The sequence below is a fragment of the Lepisosteus platostomus genome, chromosome 12, assembly GCF_059453375.1.
Source record: "Lepisosteus platostomus isolate fLepPlt1 chromosome 12, fLepPlt1.hap1, whole genome shotgun sequence".
NCBI classification, from domain to species: Eukaryota; Metazoa; Chordata; class Actinopteri; order Semionotiformes; family Lepisosteidae; genus Lepisosteus; species Lepisosteus platostomus.
In genome coordinates this window covers 1,224,721-1,241,906 of record NC_142622.1, presented here as the reverse complement: position 1 = coordinate 1,241,906, position 17,186 = coordinate 1,224,721, and the positions used below count along the sequence as shown (strand labels likewise).

The 17,186-nt window shown below is 50.9% G+C and overlaps 1 protein-coding gene across 1 annotated transcript in view; it reads right to left on the bottom strand.

Moving 5' to 3' along the window:
• osbpl3b (oxysterol binding protein-like 3b) overlaps nt 1-17,186 on the bottom strand; it is a 59,934-nt gene that overhangs the window by 19,005 nt on the left and 23,743 nt on the right. Inside the window, exons 3-11 of the mRNA XM_088600343.1 lie at nt 12,506-12,622; nt 10,940-10,993; nt 9,156-9,269; nt 8,838-8,999; nt 7,499-7,622; nt 5,811-5,914; nt 3,961-4,053; nt 3,692-3,848; nt 2,337-2,467 (exon numbers count right to left, since the gene is read on the bottom strand). Of these exons, the coding sequence (XP_088456469.1) occupies nt 2,337-2,467; nt 3,692-3,848; nt 3,961-4,053; nt 5,811-5,914; nt 7,499-7,622; nt 8,838-8,999; nt 9,156-9,269; nt 10,940-10,993; nt 12,506-12,622 (1,056 nt within the window). The remainder of the gene's footprint in view (nt 1-2,336; nt 2,468-3,691; nt 3,849-3,960; nt 4,054-5,810; nt 5,915-7,498; nt 7,623-8,837; nt 9,000-9,155; nt 9,270-10,939; nt 10,994-12,505; nt 12,623-17,186) is intronic.

Genomic DNA, 17,186 nt, shown 5'->3' with positions numbered 1-17,186 from the left:
TCAGCATCTTGTTGGCATAGCCCATGATTCTATAAATATTTTTGTTCTAAAAACCTAAAATATAAAGCAAATAGTCTCTTCGGGCTTTGGGTACACAGTCTTCTGCTTTGTGATGCACAGAAGGAAGGACCATTAAAAATGTTAAAAATACCATTAAGTGACAGAAGACATTGCATGGGATATTTTAAGGAACACCCACCTCCAGATGGAGATCAGATTCATTTCTGCAAAGGAACTCTGGCCTAGCAAATGAATGTTCAGCAGAAAAAAAGCTCTTTACATTCAAAGAATCTGAAAGCAAACATCACCCTAAATAGCAACAAATAATTACAAATAACTCCAGCAGCTGTATGGTATTTTATTCCTCAGTGATGCAAACTCCACCCACCTGACAGACCACACAGGCTTTAACACTGAGAAGTGTTCATGTGTGTGTGATACTGAACCAATCAGAAACTCCCATCTAGAGCAGAGCAGGTCAGCTCAAGGGCAGCCCCCCGCAGTGAGCCCCTGCTGCATGCGGACAGTGCGCTGTGTGGGCTTCAGAGCCTCTCCTTGACACCTGCATGCCAGCGTGGGGCTGCGCTGTGCACCTCGCCAGCCTGCGCCAGTGTGAGCACCTGAGACAGGAGGAGAGTCGGCCAGGCGAAACAGCACACACACCTCACGAATGCCAAAATAGACTGTGCCCTCGTTACTGGAGAACAACAACTGCCCTGATTAAGAATTCATCAAATCCTGCTTCTTAGCAGATTTAAAAATACTGCATGAGCCCAGAACTATTGTATAAATTATCTTAAGTTATACGATTCCCTGAATAGCTCAACGGTTACTGAAATAAACATAAATTCAGTACAGGATGCTTACAGTATCCCCTTGATTGCTTTCATTTACAGTAATGTCTGGCATCATGGCAACCAGTATTGATTACCTCAATCTTATCTTGAAAGAGAAAATATTTTAAACTTAAATTACCAGAATAATCGATAACAATAAAATAAAGCTAACTTTAATCTGTGAATAACATTAGTCCCTTTATTAAACATAGCTGTTCTGGACGGTGGGTGTGCAGGAGGGCAGGTGGTCGGGGAGACAGGAGTGCAGGGGGGCAGGAGGGCAGGGAGACAGGAGGGCAGGCTGGTGAGTCAGACAGGCAGCCTCCCTCTGTGCTCCTACAGTGCACTCAGCACTCACTCAGATACCAGCTGCTCCTCAGCCCCTCTGCAAGGCAGAGATACCTGGCAACGCTAAAGCCTCGCTGTATTAAAAGGGCAGCTTTCAGTGTTTTAAATATTGAATGAACCTGCCATCTGCGGAGGACTAATATTTCATTCTGGCGTGGCAGTGATCCAACGCGAAGGCAATGCTGGCTGCTCCATTCCCTGTCGCATTTCCACTTCCAGCTCGGGATGTGATGTTGGGACGGAGTGGCTATGGCAGGTTGAAAGCACGTCTGCCCCCGGAGCAGTGCGGGGAGTTCAGACTCTCCGGGAACAAAGGCTGTGACAGGGCTGCTACCTGACTCCACCAGCCCATCCTGAATCAGTGCCATGGGGCCTGGCAGCTTCTGCCCAAAGCATTCTGGGAACCACATGCAGGACAGCCCTAGTAATTAGGAAAAGCTACCATACACAACTCCAATAAATCTAAAGGGAACCACTTTGTACTATTGCATCATATTTTCCACTACAACTACCGAGCTCTGACCCAATCGGGGAGAGAGATACACTTTACTCCAGGGATGGCTCTGCTGCACCTGCTGCAGGCTGTTTACAACAGATGACAATGAATTGCTTGAAGACCCTCATGAAAAGAGCACAATGTGAGTGAGTATTATTGCTGCTGAACCCAGTCCACGCTCTCTACTCCAGGCTCAGTATTTCTGTGCTCACAGAATGAACGTCCTTTAAACAAGAAGCATGAGGCCAAAGACACACATTCGTTCTCACCGGCAGTTTTATCACATTTTCTTGAGTGGGATTCTGCCCTGCCTTCCATTTCATTTCCAAAGGCTGTCCAGAGTGAATACAAGCATTTAGAAGACTGCATTAAAACACAGCCTTCAATAAGAGCGCAGGAGCTGTAATGTGTCGACTGAGAGCTCGTGAAACTGTGGGGATTGAACAGGTTACCAGAGAGGACAGACTCAGACTGTGGTTTATCATCACAGTTACATCTCCTTTGCCAAACCAATGACTTGGTCTCTTTCTGAACACAGACCTGCCAGCAGGTATCTGATAGAAATGGGCACTGTGGAAAGATTCAGGTTTAGCTACGAAAACATTTCTGCTCATCAGAAATAAGGAAGCACTGATAGAACGTAAGCTGTGACTCACAGTAGCCAGGGCATTCTTTAGACCGAGCATCTGGGCAGGAGGTGGCTGGACTGCTTCGTGATCCAGCATCTGTCTGAACTTCTCTCTCTCTGAAGACAACACGTTAAAGGCTGTTTTCAAAGACGAGTGCACTGCAGAGACAACAGACAGGGCCCGGCCATGAGGGACAGAATCCAGACTAAGGGTAGAGGTCACACTGAAACACGGGAAGTTGCAAGCAAAAAAATTATTTATAATAAGTACCAGTCATCTTTTTCACACAATAGCACATACAGAAAAAAATCTGTTCTTTTAATGTACAGCTCAGATCAGAAGTACTAAATGTTCTGGTGGTTCTCAACCAATTTCAACTTTACACCTAGATTTTCACTAAAATCATTAGCATCTCTTCTGAATATAATGATATCTTTATTATACATTTTTTATACAAATACAAACACAAGGTTTATTCCCCAGAGACAGGGAGAGTAAGAGAGCAGGACAGCAAGATGAGGCACATATACAGTCTCATTCAAAGTCATATCACCTTCCTGAAGATCATGTACTCTACACATTTAAGGATCTTCTAAAAAACTGAATCATTCATTGTAAGGACACAGATAAAATGTAAATTACGTTTGCACACTTGTCAAGCAGGCAACTCTAAAGGGAGTGAGAAGGAACCTTCATGTTTAATTTCAAGCACGCAGGCACTCCTGGCCCTGGCAGAGTCTCGTCCTGAAGGAGCACACACTCAGCCCCCAGTGGTGCACCAGGTCTGTCAGAACAGACCCTGAACAACTCGGACAGTCCTGCTCAGATCAGCTCTAGAAGGCCTGAACATGTTTACATGGTAACTGCTTATTGAAAAGACGGTTGTTTATGTTATCTTTCACACCTGCTGTAAACCCTGTATTTAAACAACTGTTGTATTTAATTTTATAGCAAGTCAATTTCTGGCACCAGGAGGAATGAGCAGTTAAGAGACAGGAGGGCTGAGTAATACGGAGAGGCAGGTCAGTATTAGTCAGAGCTGGGCTGGGTTGGGATTTCTGAGTGAAACATATGTACATATGGATTTAAGAGAGATTGATAGATTTCACCCAGCAGAGGGGGTTTGTTTAAGAAGCTGAACACCAGCATTGCGTTTGTAAAGAGAGCTGTTTTTATTCCACAGCATTTCCAAGATAAACACTGAGTCCACAGGCCTGAGCGCCCATCTCAGTGACCTGGCCTCTCCAAGTCCTTCACGGTGAACCCAAACAAAGGAAAACAAATGAATAAATCTGCTCTGAGCCTGATAACTGAACCAGCAGGACTCTGCTTTACAGAGCTGCGCTTTGCTGGATGACAAATCTCCCGCTGGGTCTCCTTACAGCTGCTGGCCACGCGGCAGAACTCCTCCTGCAGCCGGGACGCCTCGGCGGGCGAGTCTGGCGTCTCGGGGTAGCCCTTGCCGTTGTCCTCCGCGGTGGACAGGTTGGGGTTGGAGGCATGCAGCCTGATGGAGCCCGAGGACACGCAGCCCGGAACCTGTCGCGGAGACAGCAGAGGTCCGTGGAGCTCAGAGCACAAAATACAAACGGGCATCTAGAAACTGTACTTCGCCAAGGAGAAAGCCAGCCCAGCCACCAGTCCCGCGTACCTGCAAGGTTGTCTTAGTGTCTTTGCCGTAACTCTTGTTCCGCCACTTTCTCTGAGTTCGTTTGTCCTTCCTGGGGCTTTCAAAGGCAGAGGCCTGGAGGGAACAGCGGGGATCACATGGACTTGTACTAAACAGTGCTGCAGAGTTAACAAAGCGCTGCAACCTTCCACTGGTGTGCACTAGGTAAGAGTTTAAGACATACTTAAATGTGTTGTGTTAAGGTAAGGCCTGCAGTGTGAGAGAGAGGACTACCTGCAGTGAGAGTGAGGACTACCTGCAGTGTGAGAGAGGACTACCTGCAGTGAGAGAGAGGACTACCTGCAGTGAGAGAGAGAGGACTACCTGCAGTGTGAGAGAGGACTATCTGCAGTGAGAGAGAGAGGACTACCTGCAGTGTGAGAGAGGACTACCTGCAGTGAGAGAGAGGACTACCTGCAGTGAGAGAGAGGACTACCTGCAGTGAGAGAGAGGACTACCTGCAGTGTGTGAGAGAAGACTACCTGCAGTGTGAGTGAGGACTACCTGCAGTGAGAGAGACAGGACTACCTGCAGTGTGTGAGAGAAGACTACCTGCAGTGTGAGAGAGGACTACCTGCAGTGTGAGAGAGGACTACCTGCAGTGTGAGAGAGGACTACCTGCAGTGAGAGAGACAGGACTACCTGCAGTGAGAGAGACAGGACTACCTGCAGTGTGAGAGAGGACTACCTGCAGTGTGAGAGAGGACTACCTGCAGTGAGAGAGACAGGACTACCTGCAGTGAGAGTGAGGACTACCTGCAGTGAGAGAGACAGGACTACCCGCAGTGAGAGAGACAGGACTACCTGCAGTGAGAGACAGGACTACCTGCAGTGAGAGAGAAGACTACCTGCAGTGAGAGAGACAGGACTACCTGTAGTGTGTGAGAGGACTACCTGCAGTGAGAGAGAGGACTACCTGCAGTGAGAGAGAGGACTACCTGCAGTGAGAGAGACAGGACTACCCGCAGTGAGAGAGAGGACTACCTGCAGTGAGTGAGAGGACTACCTGCAGTGTGAGAGAGGACTACCTGCAGTGTGAGAGAGGACTACCTGCAGTGTGAGAGAGAGGACTACCTGCAGTGTGAGAGAGGACTACCTGCAGTGTGAGAGAGAGGACTACCTGCAGTGTGAGAGAGGACTACCTGCAGTGTGAGAGAGGACTACCTGCAGTGAGAGAGAGAGTACTACCTGCAGTGTGTGAGAGGACTACCTGCAGTGAGAGAGACAGGACTACCTGCAGTGAGAGAGAGAGGACTACCTGCAGTGAGAGAGAGAGGACTACCTGCAGTGTGAGAGAGGACACACTGTGAGTGAGAGGACTACCTTCAGTGTGTGAGAGGACTACCTGCAGTGTGAGAGAGGACACACTGTGAGTGAGAGGACTACCTGCAGTGTGAGAGAGGACTACCTGCAGTGTGAGAGAGGACTACCTGCAGTGAGAGTGAGAGGACTACCTCCAGTGTGAGAGAGGACTACCTGCAGTGTGAGAGAGGACTACCTGCAGTGAGAGTGAGAGGACTACCTGCAGTGTGAGAGAGGACTACCTGCAGTGAGAGTGAGAGGACTACCTGCAGTGTGAGAGAGGACTACCTGCAGTGAGAGAGAGGACTACCTGCAGTGAGAGAGGACTACCTGCAGTGTGAGAGAGGACTACCTGCAGTGTGAGAGAGGACTACCTGCAGTGAGAGAGAGGACTACCTGCAGTGTGAGAGAGGACTACCTGCAGTGAGAGACAGGACTACCTGCAGTGTGAGAGAGGACTACCTGCAGTGAGAGAGACAGGACTACCTGCAGTGAGAGACAGGACTACCTGCAGTGAGAGAGAGGACTACCTGCAGAGCGTTGATGGAGGGTGCCGAGTATGTCCGCTGGAGTACCTCCATGTTCTTTAACAGATGGGTGAGCTCCAACAGGTAAGACTGACACTGTGAGAGCTCTGGGAATAAAAGCAAAGACACAACTCAGTCTCGTAACGAATTAAAGATGACTTACCATCTCAGAATGACTAGTGGAAATTTGTCTTAGGTTTCCTCATTACAGATAATACTATCAATTAAAATACACAGCATACATCAGACATAAAAAGCATACATTTACAAATACAATTAAACTAATCATAATGCAAATACCTGGTAGAAACAAATAAAATACCATTAACAGCTTGTGTTCAGTACTTGTATTGAGTGTGGGATAAAGGACATTTTATAGACATTTCTAGCAGCTGTAGGGACCCTGAAATGTCGGCCAGATGGAAGAATCACAAACTGAGAATTCAAGGGATGGGAGGCATCTTTGATTAGATAGATAAGACTTTATTAATCCCAAATGATTATACTTTTTTGCCATCCTACAGAATGCACTGCTCTGTCAAAAATATCCCCCAGCTGTTTCACTGGCTTGCCAGTCACCTTCACTGCAATAGTGACCATTCTAGAAAGCTGGTTAGCTATACTTCATACTTGGGTTCCTGTACCATACCGTATTATTAAAAGATAAAACACTTTCTACCAGGCTGTTATGTGCCACCTTAGGGAAGGGCTGGCTAACAACAAAAAATATAAATCTCTTAAATAAAAACAATTGCTGATTTGCGTTCTTAATGATATACTCACAGTTTTCATTAAAAGTAAGCGCCTTATCAGTAACTATCAATAACACAGACCCGAGGTGCCCCTGTACTTAAAACCAAATTGTCTGAGTATACACCATGAAACAAGACCCTCTTTACTCCAAAGAATAAGACCACCAATCACATTAAGCATAAGAAGTCTTTCTAAAACAATGTCAGTTTCGATGGTGTTAAAAGCGGAGTTAAAATCAATTAAAAGGACACATTTAAATGTCTTTGGCTGTTGAAAGTGTTTTGCTATTTCATCAACTAGAGTGAGAGTCCCTCCCTCAGTTCCCCTGTGCGGATCGCGTTGCGGATGTACTGTAAGGTGGTTGCTAACCAACCCTTTCCACGCACTGGGCCAGAACTGGAGTGGGTGCTGAGTGCAACTGGTCTCAGCTACTCGCTCCTGAAACTTTAGACACAGGTATTACTTACTTCCATAAGTCTGGAACAAAACAAGCATTTATCAGACTCTCTGAGCTTACTCAGGAGACAGCTGAGAAAGCTTTAAGCTGAACACAATTTCAACCATCAGGTTCTAGTGCTTCATTAGGTTTAATCTCAGAGAGGCACAAGGGGTCAAAACTTGATATTTGATTGCAGTTGTTACTGCATTTTAGCCTTGAATCTCTCATATTAAATCTTCCAAAAAACCTATTTATATCACTGACAAAGCTTAACACTCTGCCCATCACTGTATGAAGCCCCTCCTGCGCTTGCAGGACGGCTGGGGACCGATCACAGCTTTGCGTCACTGGTGGCGACAAAGCAGCAGCCCTCCACCTGACGGCAGAGCTGCTGGCAGGGTGGCTCCAGAACGGGGCCGAGGCTCTGCTCTGCGCTATGCTGGCTCTTCTGGGATGTGTTGTGGGACACGTCGCACAGCCTGGGAGAGGGGTGGAGTACCTCTGGAGCACCTGTCCATGTCTTCGGAGGACTGGAGCCAAGCTGCCACTTTAGTCTGGCTGCTGAGGGCCGCTGAGAAGCTGCCCGCTGTGTGGACTGAAGACTGCTTCGTCAGAGGTGTCCTCTGGGCAAGAAGGAAAAGTCATTGGTCCACTGAGTCTGTGCCGATAAGCACCAGTTCCTCTTTCACACACCTGCCTCGGAGCCGTGCTCCATGGAACCCACCACAAAACGCCCTCTTCTAAAGAAACTGTCTCAATCTTCAGCTGCTCCCTTCGTCTGCATCTTCGGTTGCTCTACACACACGAAACAGCCTTGCCACATGCAAAAACTGGGAGCCTGTCTGCCCTAGCTGGTTTCCTCTGGCATTGATCCGCCGCAGGAACAAACTGGGACTGAGGCTTACTGCGTGTGAAAATGGGATGTTTTGTCTAATCGAAGAGGGAAGGTTAACCTGAAGAACAGGAATTTCAAAAGCTCAAATAGTCCACCACCCCTGAAAATTCCACCCAGATTATTCACCAGCTCTCTAAGCCATTCACTGATCCATGGGCAGATCTGACTTTTAAATCATTTTAATAATGTTGTGTTAAAAACTGCATACTTCCCTTTGCTATGGAGTATTGATATATTTAAGGTGTGCTTATGACTGAGCTCCCCATTTCAGAAATAATATTATAAATAATAAATATTTCACATTTATCTCTGTGTCTTGGATTGATCTTGGATCTTGGTTTTTCCCTTCCAACAACTGATCTTCTTCAGAATAAGACAAAGCACAATAAACAAAGCAGCTGTCACACACTGCAATGGAAGATCATTGTGCCCTGTCTGCTGCTACAGTCACTGTGTACAGGAGCTGATGCACATCAGAGAGACGGCTCTGGGAGCTTCTCTGTCGCCACTGTGGTACAAACTGAGGGAACGCCCCTGCAGCACACAGACTTTCGCAGTTCTCTATATTTCTTAGTGCTCTGGTCCTGGAATGCTCTATTCAATCGGTTTATTTGATCCAATTGAAGTTCACTTCTGGAAGGTTCATCCATATTTTCCTCAATTCTGTCAAGTCCAGTGATATTAAAAGTCAACTGCACCGCTGTTACTAGGCAGTGCTGAGTTACAAAAAGGCAGGCACTGATCTAAAAATCACTGACCCAAAATAATACTTCTGTACAATCTAGATATATATATGCAGAGAACAATCAAGCAGCCCTGCTCAACAGCCATGAAGGCAGCCTGTCCTACAGTCACTGGCGCTGCACCACAACACTGGCAGGACCGGCCGGCTCGCCTTCACCTGCAGCACGCTGCCCATCCGGGGCGAGGACTCCCCGCCTACCTTCCTCATGGAGGCCGTGTCCGAGGGGTTGGGCGGCGCGGAGGCAGTGAAGTAGTACAGAGGCGCGGTGTCGTGTGGGTACATGGCGATTGCACTCTGGCGGTACAGCCGGTGGTGGCGCAGTCTGGACACCCAGTCGTCGAACAGCTCCTGGGACTTGATCTATACAGGCAGGCAGAGCTGTGAGCGCACGGGCACCCTGAACAGATGGCAGGCCGCGGGCAGCTCTTGCATACAGTATAAGGACATTAACCGAACCCTTGTGAAATGTCTCGTCTGTGAACTGGGGCAGCTCCAGCATGCAGGCAGGGTCATTACCTTGAGGTGGTAAATATTCTCCTCCGCGTCCAGGTCTATGCACTTGGCCTTCTTCTTAATTGCCATTACTGACAGGCCGACATCGATGCAGCCATGGAGTTTCCCCTTCTCAATCTGCGGACACAAGAAGCCAGGCCTGGTTCATTATCTGCACGATGCTACTGTCCACACTGACTCCTGTCTCATGTTTGGAGAAGTCTCTGAACCATCCCGTTCATTTGCGCCGCACAGTTATCACTGTCAACAGTGCTCTTTGAGGAAATCCCTTCCAGTTCAAAGCTGCTTGTGTTGGGGGAGACTGTACTACTTTACACAGTCTCTACACATGGACTAAAGAACATAGATCACTGTGAATGGATGACATTCTAAAACGTGTTCCCCATCTTCTTGTTAATCATTAAAAACAGTCCCTTATGTAAGTACCTGTAATTACTCTTCAAAACAGTTTTCTCCAGCGCTTCCCATTAATAACGTCTAAGTTACTCACTGGTATGGTTTGATACTAATAAACACTTGTGTTAAAAAGGGAGGAGAAGAGGAAGCTGCATCTTGCAGTCAACAGGTTCAGAAGTTTCCTTTCTGTTCCAAGTGATGCCTGTCAGAATAAATCGTGCACAAGGTATAACTTGGAAAGTCAGACTCCTGCACAGCCCTGTGTTGGACAAGATCCTCTAGGAAGCAGAGGCTCAGTCCGATTATGACGTGAAGCCAGATTTGGCATTTGGGCCAATACCGAAACCCAGCCTGGCAACATCGGGAAAAAGATCTCGTCTGAGAAAAAAAGTGACGATTTTTCTATTTGCTGGAAACCATGAAGAAGCATAAATTCTGGACACTCCAACTTCTCATTTCTGTCATTGTCAAGGTTTCAAAGGTCTGCACTAGCTGGCCTGTCTCCCTCTGGTGCCACTCTTCCACTCCGCATGGCCTGAGAGCCCCAGGGCTCCCGCCAGCACACAGCCTGTGGGAGATCAAACACTGGCACCTAACGCTTGAGAAACCAAATGGGCTTTCAGTGACAACAACAGAAAAGAACACTTTCACGCACTGAGGGCTATAGGAGGTGAAAATACGCCACACATCTGCGCTGGCTGGGTGAGTTCTCTGGACAAACTGCTTACGAGCCATCAGACAGCCTCCTCTTGTTTGTAACCTTTTCTTCGATCTTATAGGATCACAGGTAGAAAATGAGCGACTGCCCCGCGGAACAATCCAATTCAGCTCGTCCCGTGAAGCAGAATAGTGCCTTTCCACAGCTCACGACACGGCTGGTCACAGCCCAGCTGGGAATACACGTTACTCGAAGGGCAGCCACGGGTCCTGCTACGCTCTTCCCAGTAAGCGACTGGGATCGTTTGAGCTTGCGAAGCAGGTTGTGATGCTCCTTGCCCACTGCACCAGCCAGCTGTGGAGACGGGCACACCTGCAGCTCTGAGCTGGAAAGGGAGCACACCTACGGTTCGGTGTGTCTGACTGCCAGAATGCAGCTGAGTAAGAAACAGGAGGAAGGACAGTAAAGGTTACTTTCACCTCAGCTGCCCTGACTCGTCATCACTCCTGACATCGTTTCCAAAATAATAAAACTAAAAAAACCACTTTCTCCCTCTGCATCTCTCCATCTCCACCTCTCCGGCCGTCCTCAGCCTGCAGGGGGTCCCAGGAGTCCGGCTCTCGGCCAAGCTTTGACGAAAACACTAAACCTTTTCAGCGCTGGGGCGCTGTGCCTGCTCCTGAATGAGTGTAAAGGAGCGGCAGGGAGTTCCCTGTCCTGATTCAGTACTTACATCGGCTCCTGACTTGGCGTACTTCAGAATCCCTCTGTCAAGAAAGAAGTACCTCTGCAGGGAGAGAAAGTTGAACAAAGAGATGTTATTGTCTGGAAGCCACTCTTCTTTCCTTGTCTGAGCAGTTGGCCTCTCGCACTCTGCCCCTGGGTCTGGGGTGGGCACTGGGGGGTGAGTCAGGTTCGAGAGCCGGACCCTAAGAGTCTGGATCTTAGGGGTCCGCGTGCGGAAATCAGAGAGGGTGGCGGGGCACCATGTTCTTGTTTTGCTGATGTATTACCTCAGGAAAAGATCAATGAAATAAAGAATTTGATGCCCCAGGAGCGTGGCAATTTCCCCTCCGGAGCTGGGATGGGAGGCACTGTGAGGAGCTGGGGTGGGAGCCCCTATATGGAGCTGTAATGGGAGGCACTGTGAGGAGCTGGGGTGGGAGCCCCTATATGGAGCTGTAATGGGAGGCACTGTGAGGAGCTGGGGTGGGAGCCCCTATATGGAGCTGTAATGGGAGGCACTGTGAGGAGCTGGGGTGGGAGCCCCTATATGGAGCTGTAATGGGAGGCACTGTGAGGAGCTGGGGTGGGAGCCCCTATATGGAGCTGTAATGGGAGGCACTGTGAGGAGCTGGGGTGGGAGCCCCTATATGGAGCTGTAATGGGAGGCACTGTGAGGAGCTGGGGTGGGAGCCCCTATATGGAGCTGTAATGGGAGGCACTGTGAGGAGCTGGGGTGGGAGCCCCTATATGGAGCTGTAATGGGAGGCACTGTGAGGAGCTGGGGTGGGAGCCCCTATATGGAGCTGGGATGGGAGGCACTGTGAGGAGCTGGGGTGGGAGCCCCTATATGGAGCTGTAATGGGAGGCACTGTGAGGAGCTGGGGTGGGAGCCCCTATATGGAGCTGTAATGGGAGGCACTGTGAGGAGCTGGGGTGGGAGCCCCTATATGGAGCTGTAATGGGAGGCACTGTGAGGAGCTGGGGTGGGAGCCCCTATATGGAGCTGTAATGGGAGGCACTGTGAGGAGCTGGGGTGGGAGCCCCTATATGGAGCTGTAATGGGAGGCACTGTGAGGAGCTGGGGTGGGAGCCCCTATATGGAGCTGTAATGGGAGGCAATGTGAGGAGCTGGGGTGGGAGCCCCTATATGGAGCTGTAATGGGAGGCACTGTGAGGAGCTGGGGTGGGAGCCCCTATATGGAGCTGTAATGGGAGGCACTGTGAGGAGCTGGGGTGGGAGCCCCTATATGGAGCTGGGATGGGAGGCACTGTGAGGAGCTGGGGTGGGAGCCCCTATATGGAGCTGTAATGGGAGGCACTGTGAGGAGCTGGGGTGGGAGCCCCTATATGGAGCTGTAATGGGAGGCACTGTGAGGAGCTGGGGTGGGAGCCCCTATATGGAGCTGTAATGGGAGGCACTGTGAGGAGCTGGGGTGGGAGCCCCTATATGGAGCTGTAATGGGAGGCACTGTGAGGAGCTGGGGTGGGAGCCCCTATATGGAGCTGTAATGGGAGGCACTGTGTTGAGCCAGGACGGGAGCCCCTATATGGAGCTGGGATGGGAGGCACGTACCTTATGCCAGCCTTTCATGGGCCACTTCCTCCTCTTCAGCATGAAGCCCTCCTGCTTCTCAGGCTCCTGGATGTTGCTCCCGCTGCCCCGCAGCCCCTCCACGATCTCCCAGCTGTCCTGCTCACATCACAGAGCGCAGGCGTGAGCCGGCGTGCCCCGTCTGCGGGCACGCGCCAGCGCCGAGACCTCCCCCAGGACGGGAGAGATCCAGCCTCACAGGGGAGGGGAACTTCTCAAAACTGGGATTTCACACGCGTTGCTTTTAGGAAAAATTTAACATTCATTCATTCCTCACTGTCACAGCCTGAGACTGATTCAGAAAGAAACAGAATCATCTGTTTAATCTGCTACAATATGAACTATTATACGGAGTCATGCTATTTCTCAGGGAATAACCATGTCCGATCAGAAATGAGTTCGAGGGTGTTTATTATAAAGTTATTTAAGATAGAAAGAAGCTTGTCTGAACCTGCATCAGTTTTCACAAATCCTGAGGAGTCCCAGGAGCAGCAGTGCTGTGAGCAGGGCTTGAACCCACACAGGAAAACCCCACTGGATTTCAACTCTAGCACCTTAACCACTCAGCCAGGGTGTGAGGGGGGAAGGGTGTGTGTGTGTGGGGGGGGGTCGCTGTGCCTTTCCAGGAAGTGACATCATGGGGAAGGCGAGAGAGGCCTTGCTTGGGGTCGCCCCTCCTGAAGCTGTTCCGATCAGCGATCACAAAACATCCACCTACAGTACCCACCCAAACTACAGAGCGCTGACTGCACTAGACTGCAGACTGCGGTCTCGGTGGGAGACTTCGAAATGAATGATGTTTTCCCTCCCAAAACTGAAAGGCTTGGACTGAAGACTTTTTTTTATTTCTTTAAAAAATTATCTTGCAGTGAAAGCTTTGTCAAGAGAGAACGAAATGTCACGAAATGTCAAAGAAGACATTTGCTGATTTAAACAAAAAGCAAAACAACCTTAAATATTTTATAGTGCTGCATCAAAACAGAAAATCTGATATTCTGAAATATCTATGATAATCTGAAAATGTATTTCGAACCCCATGAATTCTGAGATCAAAGCACAGATCAAAGTCACAAATTTAAAAACGCCTTAAATTAAGTTAAATGACGTTTTAGAACTTTTTAATTAAATTAAGTTTTAAAACTTAAATTACGTTTCTGATATAAATATGTTAACTAAAGAGGGAAAAATCACCCTTGCGTGTTTAATGTCCAAATAGGTTAAGAGTGCTGAAAATGAGCTCCAGCTTGAATCCCCCAGCAGGAACGAAGAAGACAGGAAAATGAAGTACTCAACCATGGGCAGACCACACAGGCTCACGGACTAGACTAGTGCTGCTCCCAGGGCCAGCGACTTTCTGACAGGCCGACTGGAGCTCCTCCCCGCACCTCACGGCTCCCGCTGTTCACCTTGTCCTCTGGCCCCCTGGCCCTGCAGCGTCTCACAGAGGCACCCCAGGGCCCCCTGACCCTCACACACAGCCCTGCAGTGTCTCACAGAGGCACCCCAGGGCCCCTGGCCCTCACACAGCCCTGCAGCGTCTCACAGAGGCACCCCAGGGCCCCTGGCCCTCACACAGCCCTGCAGCGTCTCACAGACACAGAGCCACCCCAGGGCCCCTGGCCCTCACACAGCCCTGCAGCGTCTCACAGAGGCACCCCAGGGCCCCTGGCCCTCACACAGCCCTGCAGCGTCTCACAGAGGCACCCCAGGGCCCCTGGCCCTCACACAGCCCTGCAGCGTCTCACAGAGGCACCCCAGGGCCCCTGGCCCTCACACAGCCCTGCAGCGTCTCACAGAGGCACCCCAGGGCCCCTGGCCCTCACACAGCCCTGCAGCGTCTCACAGACACAGAGGCACCCCAGGGCCCCTGGCCCTCACACAGCCCTGCAGCGTCTCACAGAGGCACCCCAGGGCCCCTGGCCCTCACACAGCCCTGCAGCGTCTCACAGAGGCACCCCAGGGCCCCTGGCCCTCACACAGCCCTGCAGCGTCTCACAGAGGCACCCCAGGGCCCCTGGCCCTCACACAGCCCTGCAGCGTCTCACAGAGGCACCCCAGGGCCCCTGGCCCTCACACAGCCCTGCAGCGTCTCACAGACACAGAGGCACCCCAGGGCCCCTGGCCCTCACACAGCCCTGCAGCGTCTCACAGAGGCACCCCAGGGCCCCTGGCCCTCACACAGCCCTGCAGCGTCTCACAGACACAGAGGCACCCCAGGGCCCCTGGCCCTCACACAGCCCTGCAGCGTCTCACAGAGGCACCCCAGGGCCCCTGGCCCTCACACAGCCCTGCAGCGTCTCACAGAGGCACCCCAGGGCCCCTGGCCCTCACACAGCCCTGCAGCGTCTCACAGAGGCACCCCAGGGCCCCTGGCCCTCACACAGCCCTGCAGCGTCTCACAGAGGCACCCCAGGGCCCCTGGCCCTCACACAGCCCTGCAGCGTCTCACAGACACAGAGGCACCCCAGGGCCCCTGGCCCTCACACAGCCCTGCAGCGTCTCACAGAGGCACCCCAGGGCCCCCTGACCCTCACACAGCCCTGCAGCGTCTCACAGAGGCACCCCAGGGCCCCCTGACCCTCACACACAGCCCTGCAGCGTCTCACAGAGGCACCCCAGGGCCCCTGGCCCTCACACAGCCCTGCAGCGTCTCACAGAGGCACCCCAGGGCCCCCTGGCCCTCACACAGCCCTGCAGCGTCTCACAGAGGCACCCCAGGGCCCCTGGCCCTCACACAGCCCTGCAGCGTTTCACAGAGGCACCCCAGGGCCCCTGGCCCTCACACAGCCCTGCAGCGTCTCACAGGGCCACCCCAGGGCCCCTGGCCCTCACACAGCCCTGCAGCGTCTCACAGAGGCACCCCAGGGCCCCCTGACCCTCACACAGCCCTGCAGCGTCTCACAGAGGCACCCCAGGGCCCCCTGGCCCTCACACAGCCCTGCAGCGTTTCACAGAGGCACCCCAGGGCCCCTGACCCTCACACAGCCCTGCAGCGTCTCACAGAGGCACCCAAGGGCCCCTGGCCCTCACACAGCCCTCTCACGAGGAGTGCAGACCTATTTCCTCAAGAAGCAGCTTCAGTTCACTCAGTTTACTCCGCCCTCAATGCCTACTGCTTCAATAGCAGATCCAGCTGAAAAAACAACAGTTGGTCCAGAAGGAGGGATTTTTCATTTAGTCCCTGTTGTAAACAAGTCATAACCTGGTGAACAACTGAGGTCAATCATCGATCCACAGGCAGCTGCCAGCTCTCATCACACACTTGCCCGTGGACTGATAACCTCCTTACGCTAAGGGTGGGGGGGGGCTGGAGCAAGCTGCCAGGTCTTGTTGTTGCAGCTGGCTCCCTGGGAGCTTTCAAGAAGCAGCTGGATGAGATCCCCGGATCAATAAACCACTAGGAACTGAAATGAGCATTATTGATCAAAGGGATCCCTCTCATTTGTAACCTTCTTGCGTTTCTGTAAATTTGCAAATGATAAGCTTGTTGTAAAGCTTTCCACGAAAAAACTGATGCAATCTAAAATAATTTGCTACAGTTCATAGTATTATTTTCATGAGAGAAAATCCTTCAATAGTGCTACAAACACAAAAGACTTTTACTTAGTGCTAATATGTCTGCTATTAAATGACCTCAGATGAATTCATTCATTTGCATTTACTTTATTAATCATAGATCCCTCTGTCACGCAGGATCCCACTCCTCTGCTCTGAACACAGAGCTGCTGCCTTGTGCTCCACCAGGACCAGAACTGGGACAGAGTGCCGGCGATTACTGGCGGGGGTGGGGGGACTTAAAACAGTTCACATTGCACGAGCTGCAGGGGACGTCCAAGGGGGAAATATGGGTCTCTCCACAAAAATATCATCCTGTAGGCAGGAGGAAAACAACAGCTCTGCCTACAGATGTCAAACATTTTCTAATATGAGGTCAGAGCTGGTGAAACACCCCAGCGGCTGTTAGCTGTTTCAAGGACGAATTCCTCTGATGTTGAGGTCCTGCAGGGGCGCTATGTAAATCTAGTTATCCAACAGCATGCACTTACAGTAGCTCACAGATCCAGCTGTAAATCTCAAATGCGCCTGCCTGCCTGCCTGCCTGCCACGGCCCTCTGGATTCTGACCCTCAGCAATCAGAAATCGTGAACACGACACACACAGATAAAGCTTTCCATCTGATATCGCTTCCTGTGTTTCACACTGGCTAGTGCACATTGCGTTGGCATTGTTTCGCACGCGATACTTGCTTGTGTAAATCTGGATGCATCTTGTTCACACCACTGCAAGGGGATGGGGATGGTCATATATAAACAGAGGAATGCTTTCCATTTTATAGTAATCATCTTTAATCCCGATGGACTGATTAGATTAGGGAATTAAGGTCGGATATGCAGGTCACCGAGTATGACCAGGGAAGGTCACTCTGCTTCCTGGTGCCCAGCTGACCGCTGCAGTCACCTGGAGCTCTGTCCAGTGAAGGGCTGTCCAGGCGGCACAACCGAAGCAGCTCTTCCCCCTTGTGGTCCTGGGTCAGAGACCCCAAAAAGACCCCACCGAAAGCGATTGTAACACAAAAAGACCTGCTGCTGTTACGGCTGCAGCTGGTCCTAATTAACCCCTCATTACCCACTTTCCCTAACACACTCACACACCTCCTTCACTA